Source organism: Mastigoproctus giganteus, chromosome 2 (assembly GCF_048544385.1).
Source record: "Mastigoproctus giganteus isolate SK-2022 chromosome 2, ASM4854438v1, whole genome shotgun sequence".
Taxonomy (NCBI): Eukaryota; Metazoa; Arthropoda; class Arachnida; order Uropygi; family Thelyphonidae; genus Mastigoproctus; species Mastigoproctus giganteus.
In genome coordinates this window covers 220,725,263-220,743,939 of record NC_143576.1, presented here as the reverse complement: position 1 = coordinate 220,743,939, position 18,677 = coordinate 220,725,263, and the positions used below count along the sequence as shown (strand labels likewise).

Genomic DNA, 18,677 nt, shown 5'->3' with positions numbered 1-18,677 from the left:
GTTTTTTAAACATTTTTGACAGTCAATGAAAGATAGGTTTGAGTTGATTGTAAAACATACAGATAAATTCTAAATTTTATGCAGTTTGAATTATGCCACAGATATGAGAATTGACAAGCTGTGTGACAATTCTATGGATTTAGAAATTCTGCTCACAGAGGGTCACAAAAACAGCTCTGCCATTGATTTATATGAAGAATTAAAATATCTGCAGAACCATTTCGAAGACAATAATTCTCCACCAAAAATCTTTCAATTCATTAGCAAATCGTTTCATAGTGCTGATCTTTTCTTGGTTTGTTTGTTATTTGGTTTTTAGGAACATTAGCAACTAAGGCCATTTTGCTCCGGGAATATGCAGTGGTCATTCTCTGACCTTTCCACATCCTCCGTATTTGGTGATGATGGGCTCGAACCCCGGTCTAATCAAGAAGCGTGTGCTACGCACTGCTGCTCCTTCCCACCTGGCTATGGAGGTGCCCATTTTCTCGGTGCATTCTTGCAACATTGCCCATTTCAGTGGCATATTACAGAATGAAGCTTTTCAAAGATGAAGTTTATTATCTCCATTCCATAATGACCCCAGATCAGTTGAATGGATTAGCAACTTTATCAATTGAAACATGTCACTAGGATTTAATGAGTATGTAATAATTCTTGCTACTTGTTTATTTAAGTTAAATTAATAAATTATATTTTTTATTTTAAGATTTTAATAAAATGAACTGAATGTAATAAGGAGCAAAATTATATTGAAAAATTTATCATTTATTTTTGAACTGAAAATCATTTTTCAGATTTTATGAATGTATAGAGATGCAAGTGCCAAAGCATAATTGGCTCAGGTAGCCACAACCCTTTGAGCCAACTCTGCTCATGAGCTAACTGATGTTCCTCTTTTCCTATAGTGTACCTTTAGTGACTGTACTGAGGCAATATGTCTCTGGCCTCATGAATAATATAGTGGTCATGATTTGATTGTCATTCTTCTACACCATGTAAAAAAGGCCTGAGTTTGAATTTCATAAAGAAGAATTAAATTTGTATGGATTTTTTTTTCTTTACTTTTACAATATAACTAACTTAGTTTTGGGTAAGGGTAGCAAAGTTTTTTCTCACAAAAATTAGGGTTTTTCCATTCATCAAAACAGGCACAGACCGGCCACAGGATATACAAATTTACAAATACAGCAGCAGAAGCCTCATATCTGTAGAAGCGTTGGTGCAGCCATTGCCAAAAAAAAAAAAAAAAAAAAAAGAAAAAAAAAGCAGCTTTAATGGATCTTTTGTACTGCATGACTGGGCACATCACTGGCTATTTCACTTTGCCTATGACATTTTCAGATATCTGCACCATCTTATGCGGCTGAAAACTGAACTAATAAATTTTAAGGCAATCTATATCTGTGATGGTCTATATATGAATGAAAATTTTTTATTACTAGTTTTTTACAAACATAGTGCTGATAAGCAGCTACCATAACATCATTAGATGGAGAGTCAGCCATTAACTATAGTAGGCACTACAAATCGAGGTTAAACGGTGCTCAGCATCATGTCCAAAACGGAAATGCCAAGTTCTTCTTTGTGTAGCACACTCTTGTAAATTAAATTTTTTGTCAAATGAAATCCTGCAACATTGACAACATATTTCAATAAGTAGTACATGAGCAAGGGTCATATATAGTTTATATGAAATTTACATGTTTATTATGATAATTTTAATTGACAAAATTAATAAAATTATATATTATTAATTTAGCCATATATATTTAGTTTAAAATATATGCTTTGTATGAAAACAGGACAAAATATCACCACCAAATTGTTTTTGGGGACACCAGGACATTAAGCCCAAATTTGGGATAATCCTGGAAAAATGTGTCATCTAATCATCCTAGTAATGCATTGGTTTTCGACCTTTTTTTAATAATGGCACCCCTAAGTAATTTATTTTATTTTGTGGTATCCCTATTCAATTTTCTGCCTGTTTGATCCAATTCTGTGTGTGTGTGTGTGTGTAATATTAAAAAAATATGTTACATGATAGCTATTACAATAATATAACTATAAACAAAAAAATACAAATTATATATCTTTAATAATTTTATTCTTTATATAGATGTACTAAATAAACTTTTTTTTCACTTTTTTCAAGAAAAGAGTGAACATAAAGTAGACATGGAAGAGTCCAAATGGATTAACAACTAATGAAATTGACTTCATCCTCACTAACAGAAGATATATCATGAATGATGTTACAGTCCTGAATAAGGTAAATGTTGGAAGTGATCACAGAATGGTAAGATGCACACTTGATATAGATGTAGGAAAAGAAAGGAAAAAACTGACTCCAGTAAATAATACAAAGGTCTTTGAGATAATAGAAGAGGAGAAAAAACAGTATGTATTGGAATTTAAGAACAAGTTTGATCTTCTGCAGACTGATAAGGACCAAGATATTGACGAGGAATATTACAACTTTCTGAAAGTGATAAAGCCCAAGAAACCTATAGGTAAAAAGAAATTCAAAGAAGAAAAAATTAGTCAAGAAACACTTGTCATGATGAACCAAAGGCAACAAATAAAGAGCAAGATAAACACTGACAAGGATAAAATTGAGCAAACTGAGTTATGCAAAGCCATTAGAAAGAGACTCAGAGAGGACATAAGAAGATTTAACAGAAGAAAAGTAGAACAAGCATTAAGGGAAAACAAAGGACTTAAATCACCAGCCATGAGCAGTAATACAGAAAGACAAATGATACTGAAACTGAAGAATAGTGATAGTGTAGTTATAAATAGCAGAGAAGGAATAAATCAAATAGCAGAAGACTACTATAGAGAATTATACAAGGAGCGAGGGAATGATGCCAGCAGTAGGGAAGATGGATCACAAATTAGTAACACTTACGACATACCCGATATTCTTCCTAATGAGGTAGAACATGCATTGAAGAAAATGAAGAATCAGAAAGCCCCGGGGGAAGATGAAGTTACTGTAGAGTTGTTAAAATTGGGAGGAAGAGACAACACAAAAACTGGCAAGGCTCTTCACAAAATGCATTAGAAAAGGTGTGATGCCTAAGGAATGCAATAATGCAATCATAGTTTTGCTGCATAAGAAAGGAGATAAATCAGAAATTGGAAATTATAGACAAATTTGCTTGTTATTCCACTTTTACAAGTTGTTCACAAGGGTCATTGCTAACAGATTAGAAAGAATACTTGATGAGAATCAACCGAAAGAGCAAGCTGGCTTTAGGACAGGATTCTCAACTATGGATCATCTTTATGTAATATCACAGCTAATGGAGAAAGCAAATGAATATAAAACACCATCCGTAGCCGAGTGGTCAGGAGCGGGAGTGCAGTAGCACACGCTCTTTGAGTAGACCGGGGTTAAAGCCCCTGACTGCTGAATACGGTCGATCTGCCAACCTGCACTGGACCAGCGTGGCAGATTATGGTCCATTTCCCTCAGCATGAATTGTTGAGGAGGCTTCCATCCTGCAGTGGGTTGATAATGGCTGACTTTACTTTTTTTTTTTATGCCTAGCATTTGTGGATTATGAAAAGGCATTTGACTCCATACAGCATAAGGCAATGTTTCGGGCACTGGAAAGAAAAGACATTGATACCCCATATATTATGATTTTGAATAAAATATATGAGAACGCTACCTCCTTTATTAGACTAGACAAAGACAGTAGCAAATTTAAAATCGAAAAAGGAGTTCAACAAGGAGACACAATATCTCCGAAGCTGTTTACTGCTGCCCTTGAGGAAGCTTTCAGAAGATTAGACTGGTCGCAGAAAGGAGTCAATGTGAATGGAGAGTACCTAAACCATTTACGATTTGCAGTTGACATTGTGGTCATATGCCACGATCCCAAAGAATTAGAGGAAAATCTTAATCAGTTATGCACAGTTAGTAAGGATTTTGGACTAAAGATGAATATGGCTAAAACAAAAGTAATGATGAACAAGTATGCCACAGAAAGGGACATAAATGATTGAAGGAGCAATAATTGAAAAGGTGGAGTCACATACTTATCTGGGATAAGTTATTAGCTGTAATAATGATAAATTGCTGGAAGTCACGAGAAGAATAAATTTTGGATGGATAGTGTAAAGTGTAAAGTGTAAAGTGTGTTTGGGGTCAAACGGCACCAGGGGTTTCCCCCATCTCCGCGTAGTTTACATTGTCGTGTGATACAGTACACTGTAAAGGCCAGAGATTTAAAAGTGTATGGATATTGTAGATGAGTAGTGTTGTGTACCGTTGTTCTTCTGGCCATTTAGCCGCCAGGCCTCTGCTGAGGCCAGACGTTGCCCACACTTTGCCCCGTGGAGGCAGACCAGGTACACCAATATTTTAAATAAGTACTCTGGCAGGTCCTGCCACCTAGTTTCCTGAGATTTCAGTGGCTAGGACCTAAAAAAAAAAAAAAATAAATAAATAAATAAAATAATAAAAAAAAAAAAAAAAAAAAAAAAAAAAAAAATAAATAAATAAAATAATAAAAAAAATAAAAAAAATAAAAAAAAAAATAAATAAATAAATAAAAAATAAAAAAAATAAAAAATTTGAGAGGTTATCGCGTGGTGGTTGTGCTAGAATTGTGAGGCCGAAAATTGTGGGCGAATCAAATTTGGCTGTAACTAAGTTTGGATGTGTGGGGCTTTCGCTTGCGTGCAGGCAGAGTGGGAAGGAGACTGAAGGCTGGGGGGGGGGGCGACAGACAGAAGAATGGAGTCGATAGGGAGGGTGACTCCAAGATTTGGTGGGGCATGCCCATGCCCCACCAGAAGGGAAAGCGTGGGTGGCAAGGAGGGAAGGAGATAGAGGGACCATCACCTCCCCCCCGGCCAGGGAAAGGGAAGAAAAGTGGACCAGGCAAGGGCGCCAGGTCAGATCGCCAATAAGGCTAGTGTGCAGAGAGGCTCTGCAGTTTCTTCAGTCGGTGGAATGTCATTTTTGGGACATTGTCCCATCCGAGGTTTACAAAGTCCAGTTTATTTTGTAGCCATTCATTGGTTAAGATCCCATCCGAGGTTATTTAGTCCAGTCAGCTTGGATGTGCATTTGCGATTTCATTTTGTTTCTTCTGTTATGAAGTCGGATCCCTGGGGGTTTGATTTGTTCTGGTGGTCCTTAGTGGTGTCGAATTGTTTTTCTGATTATGGGCAGCTTTGATGGGTACTTGCATTCTCTTCATTGCAGTGGTTGCGGCTGGGGGAAGGTCCGTCTTCTGCTGAAGAGGCCCTGAGCGAATTTTGTTAGCGCTTTGTAGCTGTCTTCTTCTTCTAGGATGAGGTGTTCCTGGTTTTGCAGTGTGAATCGAATTTCAGTGATGAGGCGGCAGCGTAGATCTTGATACAGGTGACAGTGATACATGAGGTGTTCCCATGTTTCTGTTTGGCCACAGTGGCAGAGAGGAGTGTCACTGAGTCGGAAGCCTGATAACTTGTGTCTGAATGCACCGTGTCCGGTGAGTAGGTATGTGACGAGGAGTCCTGGAGACAGCCAGTGGGGATATTTTGGATATACCGTCTGAATTGTCGGCACGAATTTCCGAGTGATTTCACCTTTGATTGAATTTTCCCAGCGGGTTTGCCAGGTCTGTTGGAGATGCAGTGTGAGTCGCTTCTTTTCCATTTTAGGGTCATTGGCTAAGTCAATCGTGTAGTTCAGGCAGGTGGACGTTTTTCCTTTGCTGAGGTGGTGTAGCATTCCGCGACGAACGATCTCCAGGTCCAGGGGGAGGGCACCCATAAGGACCTGCAGCGCGTGAGTACTCACCGTCCTGCAGGCTCTGGAGATCGTTAGCAGGGTATATCTTTGTATTGTCTCGAGTTTTCTCCTGTTGACCGCGGTGGTCGCTTTGTGGTACCAGACTCCGGAGGCATATGAAATGGCTGGCAGGAATACTCTCGTATAGAAGAGGGCGAGGGTCCTTTTCCTCAAGCCCCAGTCCTTACGGGTGACTCTTGCAAAGAGTGCAGAATAGTTTCTGATTTTATTCCTGATGTATGTCAGATGTGGTGTGAAGGATAGATTCCTATCGAGCATGACTCCCAAATATTTTAATTCCGTTGCGAGTTTGACGGTTTTCCCCTGGACTTTGATTTGGGGAGGCCTCCTAATATCTAGGTTCCCCCTGAGTAGGACTGAACATGTCTTGGTTGGAGAAATTGTGAGTTTGTTGTTGTCAGCCCAGTCTTGCAGGATAGTGACTGCTCTATTTGCGGAGTTCTCTAATTGTGCTCTGGAGTCCTCAGCAAGCATCAGAATAAGATCGTCTGCATAAGCCTGGGATGTGACGTTTCCAAGGTTGAGATTTAGGAAGCCGTCTAGGACGACATTCCAAAGAAGAGGGCCCAGAACGGAACCCTGTGGGCATCCTCTGTGTATCAACCGTGATACGGAGCAATACGGAGTAGTGACTGTGACTGATCTGTCTGAGAGGTATGTACTGATGCATTTGTATAGATTTGCTGGCAGGTTAGCCTCCCGGAGCCTGCCGAGGACACTTGGCCACCAGAGAGTGTCAAACGCCCCAGCAAAATCTATTGCGATGACGAGGAAGTACTTTCGGTTGGTTGTGGTTGCGGCGTTAACAATATTTTCCAATGCATCTACGGTGGAGTATCCTTTTCTGAACCCGAACTGATTTCGGGATTGAAGGCCTGCGTTTGAGTAGTGAGTTTCTATCCGATTTCGTAGAAGGTGTTCCATCAGTTTGCTCAGTACAGACAGTAAGGCTATGGGTCTGTAGGACCCTGGGAGATCCTGCTGCTTTGTTGGATTTTTGAGGATGAGCCGAAGCGTTGCCGTTTTCCAGGTGTGTGGGAAATAGCCTTCTTTTAGGCACTGGTTAAATAAATTTAGTATTTTTTCTGGGATAGTCTCAACTGCCTTTTTTACGATTTCTGGCTCTAATAAGTCTGCACCTGGTGATTTCCTGTTTCTTAGTTTGGCGGCTGCAATGTCCAGTTCGATCCTAGTAAAGGGCTCCTCCTCTTCGATTATTGTGTAGGTACTATTTCTTAGGCAGAGCGATGTTTGTTCTGGGGTGGTTGGATCCAGGTGTTTCTGGAACATGGCATCTAGGATATTATTGATGGATTCCTGCCACGTTTTGGTGTACTCCCCTTGTGGCTTCTTGGTTGTGGGGATAACTTCGCCTCTGGGGAGTTTATTTGTGGTCACTCTGTAGACCACTCCCCAGGGGTTGTCGTTTCCAACTGTGGATACTAGGTGCTCCCAGGAGCGTTGTTTTCATTCACGGATCTTTGCTGTATATTGATTCCTGGCCGTTCGGTACTGTTGTCGTAGTGCTTCCACCTCTACTGCAGGCCAGCTACGCCTGGCACGTTGAAAATTTTTTCGGCAGGTGTTTGCCACACGTCTGAGTTGTTGTAATTCTGGGGACCACCAGGGAACAGCTCCCGGAGTAGGTTTTTTCCGCTTTATGGAATTGTTTGCTGCATCTGTGATAAGCTTGACAATTTTAGCTTGGTGTCTATCTGGGTCTAGTCCTTCTGTGTCAAGTGCTTGAGCAGCTGTACGTAATGACTCCTGGAAGAGAGGCCAGTCTGCCTTCTCAACAGCATATCTGTGTTGCATTTGTCTATGTACCATTTGTCTATTTAGTTTCCGGTTTAGTTGAAAGGTAATTGTTCGGTGATCAGATGAGGTCCAGTCTTCTCTGACAGTCCAGAATGCAATGTGGTCCGCTAGAGATCTGGTAGCCAAAGTAACATCAATCGTGGCCTCCCACATCGTGTTTGAAAATGTTGGTAGGTTGTTTGGTTTGTTAAGGATCATATAGCAACTGTTTGCCAGATACTCCTCCAGGTGTTGTCCATTTACCGCGCCACGTCGCTCCGGGGTTTCACTAAACCACGCCGGCGAACGGCAGTTTGCATCAGCGCCCACTACGATTTTAGCATTCGGGAATTCCTCCAGAACATTTTGCAGGTAAGTTATAGCTGGGAGGATATCTTCTCCTGGCCGACAGTAAAGCGATACTGCATAAAATTCGCCCAGTGCAGTGATGACGTGGGCACATACAGCCCACGAGAGACAGTAATTTGTGATTTTGGTGACTGTGTAGTCTGGATTTCTGATTAGAATGGCGGCCCATGGCGTTTCATCATCAGTTTGCACGATTTTATACTTCAGGGGATATCCCTTGACCTTCTTACTGTGCGTATATGGTTCCTGGATGAGCAAGATATCCAGGTTTTCCTCGTTTGCTGTCCTGGTCAGCTGCGCGGCAACTGCCTTGGACCTCTGGGCGTTTAATTGTGCAAATAGTACCCTGTTGTTATTATATGGTCTAAGATGTGTACCCATAATCGAGTCTCAATTGGTATGTACTCCTTGCTTTTTGGTATATAGGGCACTTATTGTCCCTGATAGAGTGATCCGCCTGCAGCTTTTGTGACTTGCAGTTTGCACACATAGGTGGTTTGTCCTTTTTTGGGCATGATTTAAATTCGTGGCCTCGTTCAGCGCAATGGCCACATGTAGGCTGGGTTTGGGCACAGGTATGTGTTGTGTGCCCAAAGCGGCCACATCTAAAGCATTTGGGTACAGACACATGCTCCCTGTAGCGGTGGCTGCCCCAGTTTATAAATACTCTGTTTTGCTGGCTGATGGTTTTCCACACAGCTGGCGATAGTTCCACGACCCAATTTGTGACCATGCCTGATCTGGATCTCGTTTGATGTTTTGGTGTTATTAGGCTTGTGGGTTCCATGTCTGGGTGATCTCGCTGGAGGTTTCTTGTATAGAGTTCATCCTGCAACATTTCTGGGGTCAGATCCTTGTCGGTGTCGTAGATTACAATACTCGGTCCTCTTCTTTTTGGTGGTGCTGCTTCCAGGCCAAGGGTTTGAATCTTTGGATTTGTAATTATCTTTTTAGCATCCTCTGCTGTCTGTGTCTCAATTATCACACCTATGTTACGCATTTTGCGGACTGACTTTATTTTAGTCGTTTTTAGATCGCCTGCGAGGTTTGTAATGACAGTGTTTTTTACCTCTTCGCTTGTGGGATGTTCCTCTGTGGAGGTTGGTCGGAGGATGACCAAATGTGGTGTTGGCAGGAGAGTCTTTCGTTTGGGTATGTTTTCTGCGGTTAACACTTGCGGTTCTTGTGTTTTGATCCTCAGCACGTCGGAGTAGGACGGGGCGCGCTGTGGCATTTCTTTCGCCCTTCCTTCCTGATAGACTTCCAGTTTGGCGTTTGCGATTTCATACTTTGATTGAGTGTCAAGAAGTATGGTCTCTAGTTTGCTCCATATGGTGACTATGTCGGCCCGAAGCACTGTTGTTATTCTATTTGTTTGTTCTTTAAAGAGTGTTTCGAGTGCCGTTCGGAGCACAAGTATTTGTTGGAGAACAGGGCCCTCAGGGATGTTAGGGTCCAGGACATGTTTGTCCTGTTTTTTACTATCACCTGCCAGGTCTATCTGTGGTATTGCAGGGTCTTGTTGCTCTTTTTGCTCTGTCTGGCTACGCGTCTCCCTCTTGTTCTTGCGTTTTGGTGCTGGGGTGTTCCTCACCTTGTCTGGGCTTTCCTGCAAGTCCACGCTGGCTGGGTCGATTCCCGGTCCCATTTGGGCATCTGCAGGTGTTTTTTCCATTTTTCCTTCTATAGTTCTCGGGTTTTACGGATAAGCGGAAAAACTTCGGATTAGCGGGTACTGGGTCAGCAGCTAGAAAGGACTGCCAAGTTGATGATGAATGGAAGTTGCCACAAGTCCGTAGCTATAATAGTAGCTGAGTTACAGCTGGCAGCAGATTTGGGCTATCCCCCACTGATACAGATGGGGGGGGGGAAACAGTCAAATTAAGAGATGTTCCCAGAACGGAGCAGATTTCTGTGGGGGTATTTCAGGGAGCTGGAGGCGTTAGCGACACTTATATTTGCATAATTTAAATACTTTACATTTGAAGACAAAAACCATGTAGAGTCTATGGTGGGGGGGGAGTCACTAAATACATGTTTTTAAGTTCATTTTACACAATTGAGGGTACAGTTCGTTGGAACAGTCTTCCAGCTCGGGTTTACACTGGTGGGGCACCCTTCCCAGTCAATTGCAGCGTACTAGCGTGGCCACCGCGTTATATCGGCGCCTTTCTATAGCCTTGCTGCCAGCCACATGGTGACCAGTGCAGTCTGGCAAACAAAGGATATAGATACTAACGCTAGTAATCTGCTAAATTCCCAATAGAATGTTCAAAATTTCTTACCAGGGGGATCCTCTAAACAGCATCTTTGAAGGAGACCACAATTTAAAACTTAAACTATGGTTTAACCACATATTTAAACAGAACTTTTACAGAGCGTTACGACAGACGTCCACGCTGGTTCGGCGGCCATATTTCCTTAACGTACGGTGTAACAACGTGGTCAAGCTGAAATTTATGAACGTCCGTAATTTAGCTTTGCCTTAGAAGTTTGTCACAAAAATAACATCAGTCAATTCGCCAACCCAATAGAAATCCAGTAGACTTGATATTTTAACAGAAATATCCAAATACACCACTAAATTTTAACATTTTGAAGAGCACTCTTTTTTTTTTTTTTTTTTTTTATTTTGGATGGATAGCATTCAGGAAATATAGTCACATACTGAAGAGCAATATCCCAGTTTGTCTGAAACGTAAAATAATGAACCAATATATACTCCCCGCCATGACTTATGGAAGTGCAACTTGGGCACTCACCAAAAGAATGGAAGAGAAGCTGAGAACTACACAGCGAAGAATGGAACAAATTATATTCGGAATCAGACTTTTAAATAAGAAGAAAAACACATGGATTAGGCAGCAAACTGAAGTAAAGGACATTCTTATCAAAACTAAAGAACTAAAATGGTCTTGGGCAGGACACATAGCTCGAAGACATAATGACAGATGGACTAAGAAAATAACAGAATGGTACCCAAGAGGAGCTAGAAGAAAACCTGGAAGACAACGGCGGAGATGGATAGATGAAATTCATGAGTTTGTGGGTAGTAAATGGATCGCCATTGCACAAAACAGAAGGAACTGGAAAGTTGCTGGAGAGGCCTTCATCCTGCAGTGGATTGAAAATGGCTGATGATGATGATGATGACTAAATAAACATCAATTATAGATCACCACAAAATTAAAAAGATACTGTACACCTTTTTATAATGAAATAAATATAATAAACATATAAATAAAAAAAAAAAAAAAAATATATATATATATATATATAAGATATTTGTATATATATATATATAAGTTTAAGTAACTTAAACCCAAATTACGAGGCACCCCTGGAATGTTGTTGCGGCACCCCAGTTGAAAACCACTGTAGTAATGTGTAGTCTTATTATTTGTTATGATTCTAAGATAAGTTGCTATACATTTAAAAGGAACTATTTAAGCAGATAAAAAGTTTAAGCAAATATAAACCTAATGAAAAGCGTTATTGCATACCTTAATGCCCGAACATACCAGGTACTTCTTTCTCCATATTCCAAGTAAGTCATTTTTTCAGGGTTCACATGTTCTCGACTTGCTTTAAATTCCACACTTTCGCAAGTTTTCACTCTCCATTGGGGATGGCTCTCTAACCACTGGTTGCCACGATCAATAAGTGTCCTAAAATAAAATACAATGAAATTAAGTCTTGTTTAGTTTTCAGATAACTGCCAAGGCAACTGAGGTCACTGTGTTTCCTGAAAACTGCATGTTTTCTGTAGTTGGTTAGTTGACTGGTAAGAAAAGCGCTATTGAACATAGCTTCTGCTTGAAAGACTTATTGGAAGTTTCTGTTCTGCTGTCACTAATAAATCACTCCCTAGTCTGGTGAAGCGGAATTGAACAAAAACGTTTCTGAACTAGAGTAAGTGAATAAGTATTACATTACCCTCCAAAAAGTAACCAGAAATGTGTCAGTTTTATATTGACATCATTGCCACTAATTCAATAGTGTGTCCTCTCCTTAGCTGATATGATACATTCCACTCTACTGGATAGGCTTCCATCAATCAAAAATAGACTGAATACTAACAAGTTGAGCTACTGATGTGAGATATGCTCACAGTAGCCTTTTATTTATTGATGGATAGCCTAGCTAGGATAGTGACCAGTTAAGCTACCAATGTGGGAAAAGTTTCTGTAGCCCACGCCCCACATTCCAGTTCATAAAACTGGTGTTCGGTAGGGTTCAAATCAGAACATATACCAGCCATTCTAACTTGAACATTCATGTTCATGAACGATCTTAAACAGCACCAGTAGTATACTGAGGGATTACCATGATGAAGCAAACTTGAGTCTATATCAAAGAACTACCACATCACAGGGAACATGTAGTGTCCAAAATGTTAAGGTAGGTGTAGGCATTCATGGTTCCCTGCACATTCACCAAACAAAGGTCATAGGCCATGCCACACCATACCATAAACCCACTTCCTCTGGACTTTATTGTTGACAAAATGCACTTCAACAGCAGACATTCTCAAGGCATCCTCCACACTCAGACCAATCCATGATTGGAATTGGATATAATGATATTCAACCCTAAATAGAATGGTTTCCACTCATTACAGACCAATTAGTGTTTGCTATGCCATGCAAGGCAAGACAACATGGATGGGATATCACAGATGATGATCAAAACAAGTTCCACTCCTGTCAGTAAAAAAAAGCAAAAAAGTACAGCTAGAGTGGGTTGAGTGACACCAGCACTGGATACTGGTGGATTGACCAGAATATGGCAAAAACAGATGGGTACAAATCCATGTACCCATCCTGCCAGGTGACAAAAATGCAGGCTGGTGATGGTAGTGTAATAGTGAGGAAGTGTTTTCATAGTGCACATTGAGCCTCTTCATATCATTTGGAAATATTTGGATGCCACAGTTTATCTGGAAATTGTTTCTAAACAGGAATGTTTTTTGTTGCTACAGCTGGAAGAATTCATCTGAGAATGGGTTCTTCCAACAAGATAATGAGAATGGGTTCTTCCAACAGAATAATGAATATCACTAGGTCATTATTGCATAGAAATAGTTCTAGGAAAGTAAAAGCAACTTCAGCCTACTGCAGAGACATCCCCAATCACCAGATCCCAATCAAACTAAGTACCTGTAGGATGAGCTCTTTGGAGTAAAACTCCACAACCATCTCCAATTTGCAACAATATGGAAAGCAATTGTGTTGACATGAATGAGCATTTCTGTGATGCACTTTCTATACCTTGTTGAGTCCATGTCACATGGTCTTTGTGACATGAACTGAACAAGGTATAAAAAGTACATTACAGGGATGCTGATTAAAGGCCTGGGGAATGCCACTGATCCTTAATTACCATATCAGGAGCAGGGAGCCAGGCAGGTAGTAGGATTAGATGCTCTTGTGGGGCGAACCCTGGCAATGCCTAAGCTCATCAGGAAGGGCCAAAAAATATAAATAAAGTTTTTGTTGCATTAGAGTGCAGGGGTAACAGTTTTTAAGTTTTGGATAATAGGTGAAGGCAAAGATTAGTATTAGCATTAGTAGAGGCATATGATGCAAGAAAGCAAGCTTATATAGTATCAGCCAAAAACAAAAAAAAAACACTTCCCATTTCATCCATCCATTCACTTCAAATGCTTGTCTAGTTCTGCCTTGAACTTATTTAAGTTGTCAACCTCCATTACGACACATGGAAATTTGTTCCAACCATCACCCACCCGCTGGCTAAAGGCAAATTTCCACACATCTATTCTACAACTGTCTTTCCTCAATTTGAATTTATGCCCCCTCAGGTGAGTAATCTTAGCAAGAGGAAAAATCCCATCAGCACTGAGCTTGCTCAAACCATTCAAGACCTTATACACCTCGATCAGATCACCTTGCAGATGCCCAGTCTCCAGACACTGCAATTTACAGAACTTAAGCCTTTCTTCGTAACAGCAACCCTTTGTTCCATCCACCAATCTCATTGCCCTTCTCTGTACTCATTTCAGCAGCTCTCCATCTTTCCTAAAATGAGGCCTCCTGACCTGAATGCAGTACTCAAGGTGTGGCCTGACCATTGCCTTATACAAGGGGATAGGGGCTCACATCTGGTGAGTATGGGCTTGGCATACCCAGGGTCCTGAGCTGGATATCATCATTCTTCTCTTTCTTGGTGATTACTTTTTACTTCTGACTCTCACTCTCTCTCTCTCTCTCTCTCTCTCTCTTTTGACTTGGCGCATCATAGCCTTAGATGCTAATGGCTATGATGTTTTAGAGTTTTAAAAAACTCTAAAACAAACAAACAAACAAACAAAATCTCTCTCTCTCAGGGTAACTTGGGAATTTTTTTTGGCTGGGGTGCAGCATAAGCCTCAGGCTTCCTTGCACCATATGGCTAATAATAATAATCACATCCTTATCCCTGCTAGAAAAATTCCTGTATATCATTGACAAGACACCATGAGCTACTCTTGCAGTCTGTCTGCACTGATCAGAAAACTTCAAATCTGACTGCACAATTATCCCCAGTTCCATTTCATGCTCCACTAAAATGAGTGTAGTACCACACAGTTGGTACATTACTCTGGAGTTACAGCTACCCATATGCAGTACTTTACATTTGTCAATGTTAAACTTCAGTTGCCACCTCTCAGCCCATCTGCTCAACTTTTATAGATCCTGTTGCAGAGTGTACTGTCATTAACAACCTTGCCAACCTTCATATCATCTGAAAACTTGGACATTAACCCTGATATGATTTATCTTTATCAATATCATTGATGAAGATAAATACAGAAAACAACAAGGGGCCCAAGATGGTGGATGAATGGAGACTACCACTAGGAATTGGAAGAAGAGGTGACAAAATCGGCACCCTCGCAGAGGCAACCCATCCTCCACTGAGGATGGACTGTTAAGGACAGCAGAAAGTGTTCAGGGTGGTAGGGCCTACAAAATGAAGTTTTGGGGAAGGAATGGGCAATGCCCTGGGTGTTTGGAGGGAAATAAAAGCATAGGATCAAAGTGCCCTATCTGGGGTATGGCAGTTGCTATCAGACAATCAGTTAGCTACAGCCAATGCCAGGATCCCATGCCATGCCACCCAGAGAGGTAAGCATGGCATCAGCACAGGCAGTGGGGGAATATCCAGATTGGGTGCATCTCCTAACTGCAGTCATGTCTGGAAGCATCTATCAACACGACATACACAACACACTAGTTGCATGCCTTACCATACATACATACATACAACTACACATAAAATGTCTTAAAAGTTTTTTTTCCCCTTTTTATTTTGACGTATATTCGGGGGTGCAAAACAGGAAAAAAAAGATACATTTGTTCTCATGTTTGCCCTGATACACTCACCAATCTTGCACACTGACAGATTTACAGCACCCTGAATAAAAACAAAACATACACATTTTATTATTATTATTATCTTTCTATACGTTAAAATAATTTTCCCCCTTATGATTCAGCCAATGGTAAAAGAGGGATGAGGGTTACCTGGTGATATATAACAAATACTAAAATATGTAACAGAAGCTTGTTTTTCTGTGGTAAAACAAGCTTCTGTTTAAGCATGGTCACGTGCTATGTTAATCTAACATGACCATGCGGTACCATTCTTGATTTCCATATGCAAAATACAGTATTTAAATAAACTAAATGCAACAAGGCATAATATTTTGCGATCTCACTGATTCTATATCTATATAATATCGGTGTATTACAAGACGAAATGCACAAGGCATAATTTCTTATGGGTTTAGGTAATTAACTATATAATATCGGTGCAGATACACCGCAGTTTACCCATAAATTTGAACAACGCATGTAGTGTAAAAGACATTGTTTTAACTGTATCCCATATTGTGGGTACCTTCACATGAGATAGCTGGTATTGCACTACTTCAAATAAATAATGCTTCTCTAGTAGAGAAGACTACTGTTATTTATTTTCAGTGGATACCACCACCCAGACGATCGTTTCGAAGCTAGTTGGCTTTGTCATCAGTGAGTGGGCTGGTACCCTGGTAATACATGTCATCACAGTTGTGAAGTTATTTCCACAATATGAGAGATGCAAAATGGTGTATAAATAATAATGTACTGTATTAGAAGACGAAATGCACAAAGCATAATTTCTTATGGGTTTAGGTTATGGGTCTAGTAGCCTTCTCTATTAGAGGTGTTATTTGTTTGAAGTAGTGCCAGTGACGGATTTAGCACTTGAGAGGCCCGAGGCGCAATTCAATTTTGAGGGCCCCCTCTAAATATTTTCGGTACCACCACAGTGGACATTCTATGCGCACGTTTTTACTATAGCACGCGCTCTAGATTTTGTGTTGCGATTTTAATCATTTTGGTTGGGCAATTCTTTCATACATATTTTAACTAATGTTTAAATGAAAAAATGACACAACTACCATCCCTCCCAAATCTAACATTAATACATAAAATTAATACATAAAATCTAACATTAATGATAATATGTATTCTACTTCAGATTCACTTAGTTCGCATAGATATTTCATATAATATGTGGGGATATTCGCATAAGAGTTTACTAACTTCTCATATTAAATTATAGTTTTATTCAGTAACGGTAATAAAGATGACTGTAAAAATTTAAAATGAAACAATTTTATTATTTTTTTGAGACCTGAGATTTGAGGCCCCTCGATTTAAGTGGCCCCAGGCGTGCGCCTGTGCGGAAATCCGCCACTGAGTAGTGCAATACCAGCTATCTCGTTGCGAAGGCACCCACAATATGAGATACAATGCAAACGATGCCTTTTATACTACATACGAAGTTCAAATTTATGGGTAAACCATGGTGTATCTACAACGATATTATATAGTTAATTACCTAAACCCAAAAGAAATTATGCCTTGTGCATTTCGTCTTCTAATACATTATTATTATTATTATTTTTTTTTTTTTTTTTTTTTATGTAAACCCCAAACACGACAGGTATTACAACTAATAGTACTTAGTACCGTGCTTGGGTTGAAGGTTGAGAAGACGAAAGATGATATTTGTTGACATTGGACTTGAACTTCTGTAGACTGTGATTTTCAGGAAATACGTATGAAGGAAGATTGTTCCAGAAAACGGCAGTTGAATGAATAAACAAGGAAGATGAAAAGTTGGTTCTGCGAATTTGAAGTTGGACAGTAAATGGATGTTGGCTGGTGGCGGCACGTGTTCGGACTGTTTTGAAAGAGAGAGCGGAAATTATAGCAGCCAATTCAGAAGAACAGTGCACATGGAAATAACTGTAGAAGAGGCATGCAGCAGAAACAGTATGTCTATGAGACAGTGAGTGGGGAGACTCAGTTAGAGACGAATTATTAATTAACCTAACTGCCCTCTTCTAAACGGAATCAAGAAGCCTGAGAGAGGTTTTCGGGGCACCACCCCAGATGTGAGAACAATATTCCCTGGTAGGGCGGATTTACGATTTATACAGAGTGAACAGCTGTTTGGAAGAAAAGTAACACCGAGAGCGAAAGAGAAAACCAAGTTTTTTAGATGCAGAGGAAGCAAAATTTGTAATGTGCTTGTGCCAAGAGAGATTAGTAGTCAGGGTAATCATTTTGCCTAGAAATCGGAGTGTCACCAAAGATAAGCACAGGAGCAGAAGAATCCTTTTTGCGAGATATAAGACAAGACTGAGTTTTAGAAGGATTGAAATCAACTAAGTTGTCTTTGCCCCACTGGAGAATTACCTGAAGATCAGCATTTAAGGAATTGGTAGCAGATTTTCGAGAAGTTGAAGCTGATTGAGCAGGACAAGGTTTCTCAAAATGGAAAGTGGAATGCAATGTTCTATCATCGGCAAAATTATGGATAGGATTTCCAGTCAATGGAAGAAGGTCATTAATACACAAGAGGAAAAGATTGGGGGAAAGAACTGAACCGTGGGGGACAGCGGCATTAGTGGAGAAGTTAGAAGACAGAGAGCCATCTACCATCACCCTCAGTGAGCGATCAGAGAGAAAACTAGATAATCAATTACAAAAAACCGGCTGGCAAACCATAAGATGGAAGCTTGTTTCGAAGACCTTTATGCCAAACACGATCGAAAGCCTTTGAGATGTCAAGGACAACTGCTTGTGTTTCACCGAACTTTTCTATTTAATTAGTCCATAAATGAGTAACATAAGGCAGAATATTACCAGTGGATCGACACTGACGGAATCCATACTGCCAATCGTTGATCAGGCGGAAGGTTTCTAGCTAGTTTAAGAGTTGGCGGTTAATTGATTTCTCCATTACTTTAGAAGTAATTGCAATGGGACGATAATTGGATGGGAGGGATTTGTAACCCTTTTTAGGAACTGGCTGGATATGAGCAAATTTCCAAGCAGAAGGAAAAACACCTTTGGAATAAGAAAGTGAAAAAAAGGCGGCAAAGAACAGGAGTAAGTTCAGGAGCACAGGTTTTGAGAACAAGTGGAGAAATACCATCGGGACCTGCAGCTTTCTTAGCATCAAGATTCATCAAAATCCTTCTGACATCCTTTTGACGGAAGACCACAGGAGACATTGAATGGAGTGTGTTGGGAATGATGGGAGGTGTTTTACCAAGATCATTAATACATGAGTTGGAACTAAAATGGGATGCTAGCAGGTCAGCTTTATCCTTGGCTGAAGTGACAACAGA

The 18,677-nt window shown here is 40.3% G+C and overlaps 1 protein-coding gene across 1 annotated transcript in view; it reads right to left on the bottom strand.

Moving 5' to 3' along the window:
• The window catches only part of LOC150090150 (uncharacterized), a 93,221-nt gene that overhangs the window by 35,454 nt on the left and 39,090 nt on the right, over positions 1 to 18,677 (bottom strand). Inside the window, exon 3 of the mRNA XM_090390178.1 lies at positions 11,488 to 11,652. Within this exon, the coding sequence (XP_090246304.1) occupies positions 11,488 to 11,652 (165 nt within the window). The remainder of the gene's footprint in view (positions 1 to 11,487; positions 11,653 to 18,677) is intronic.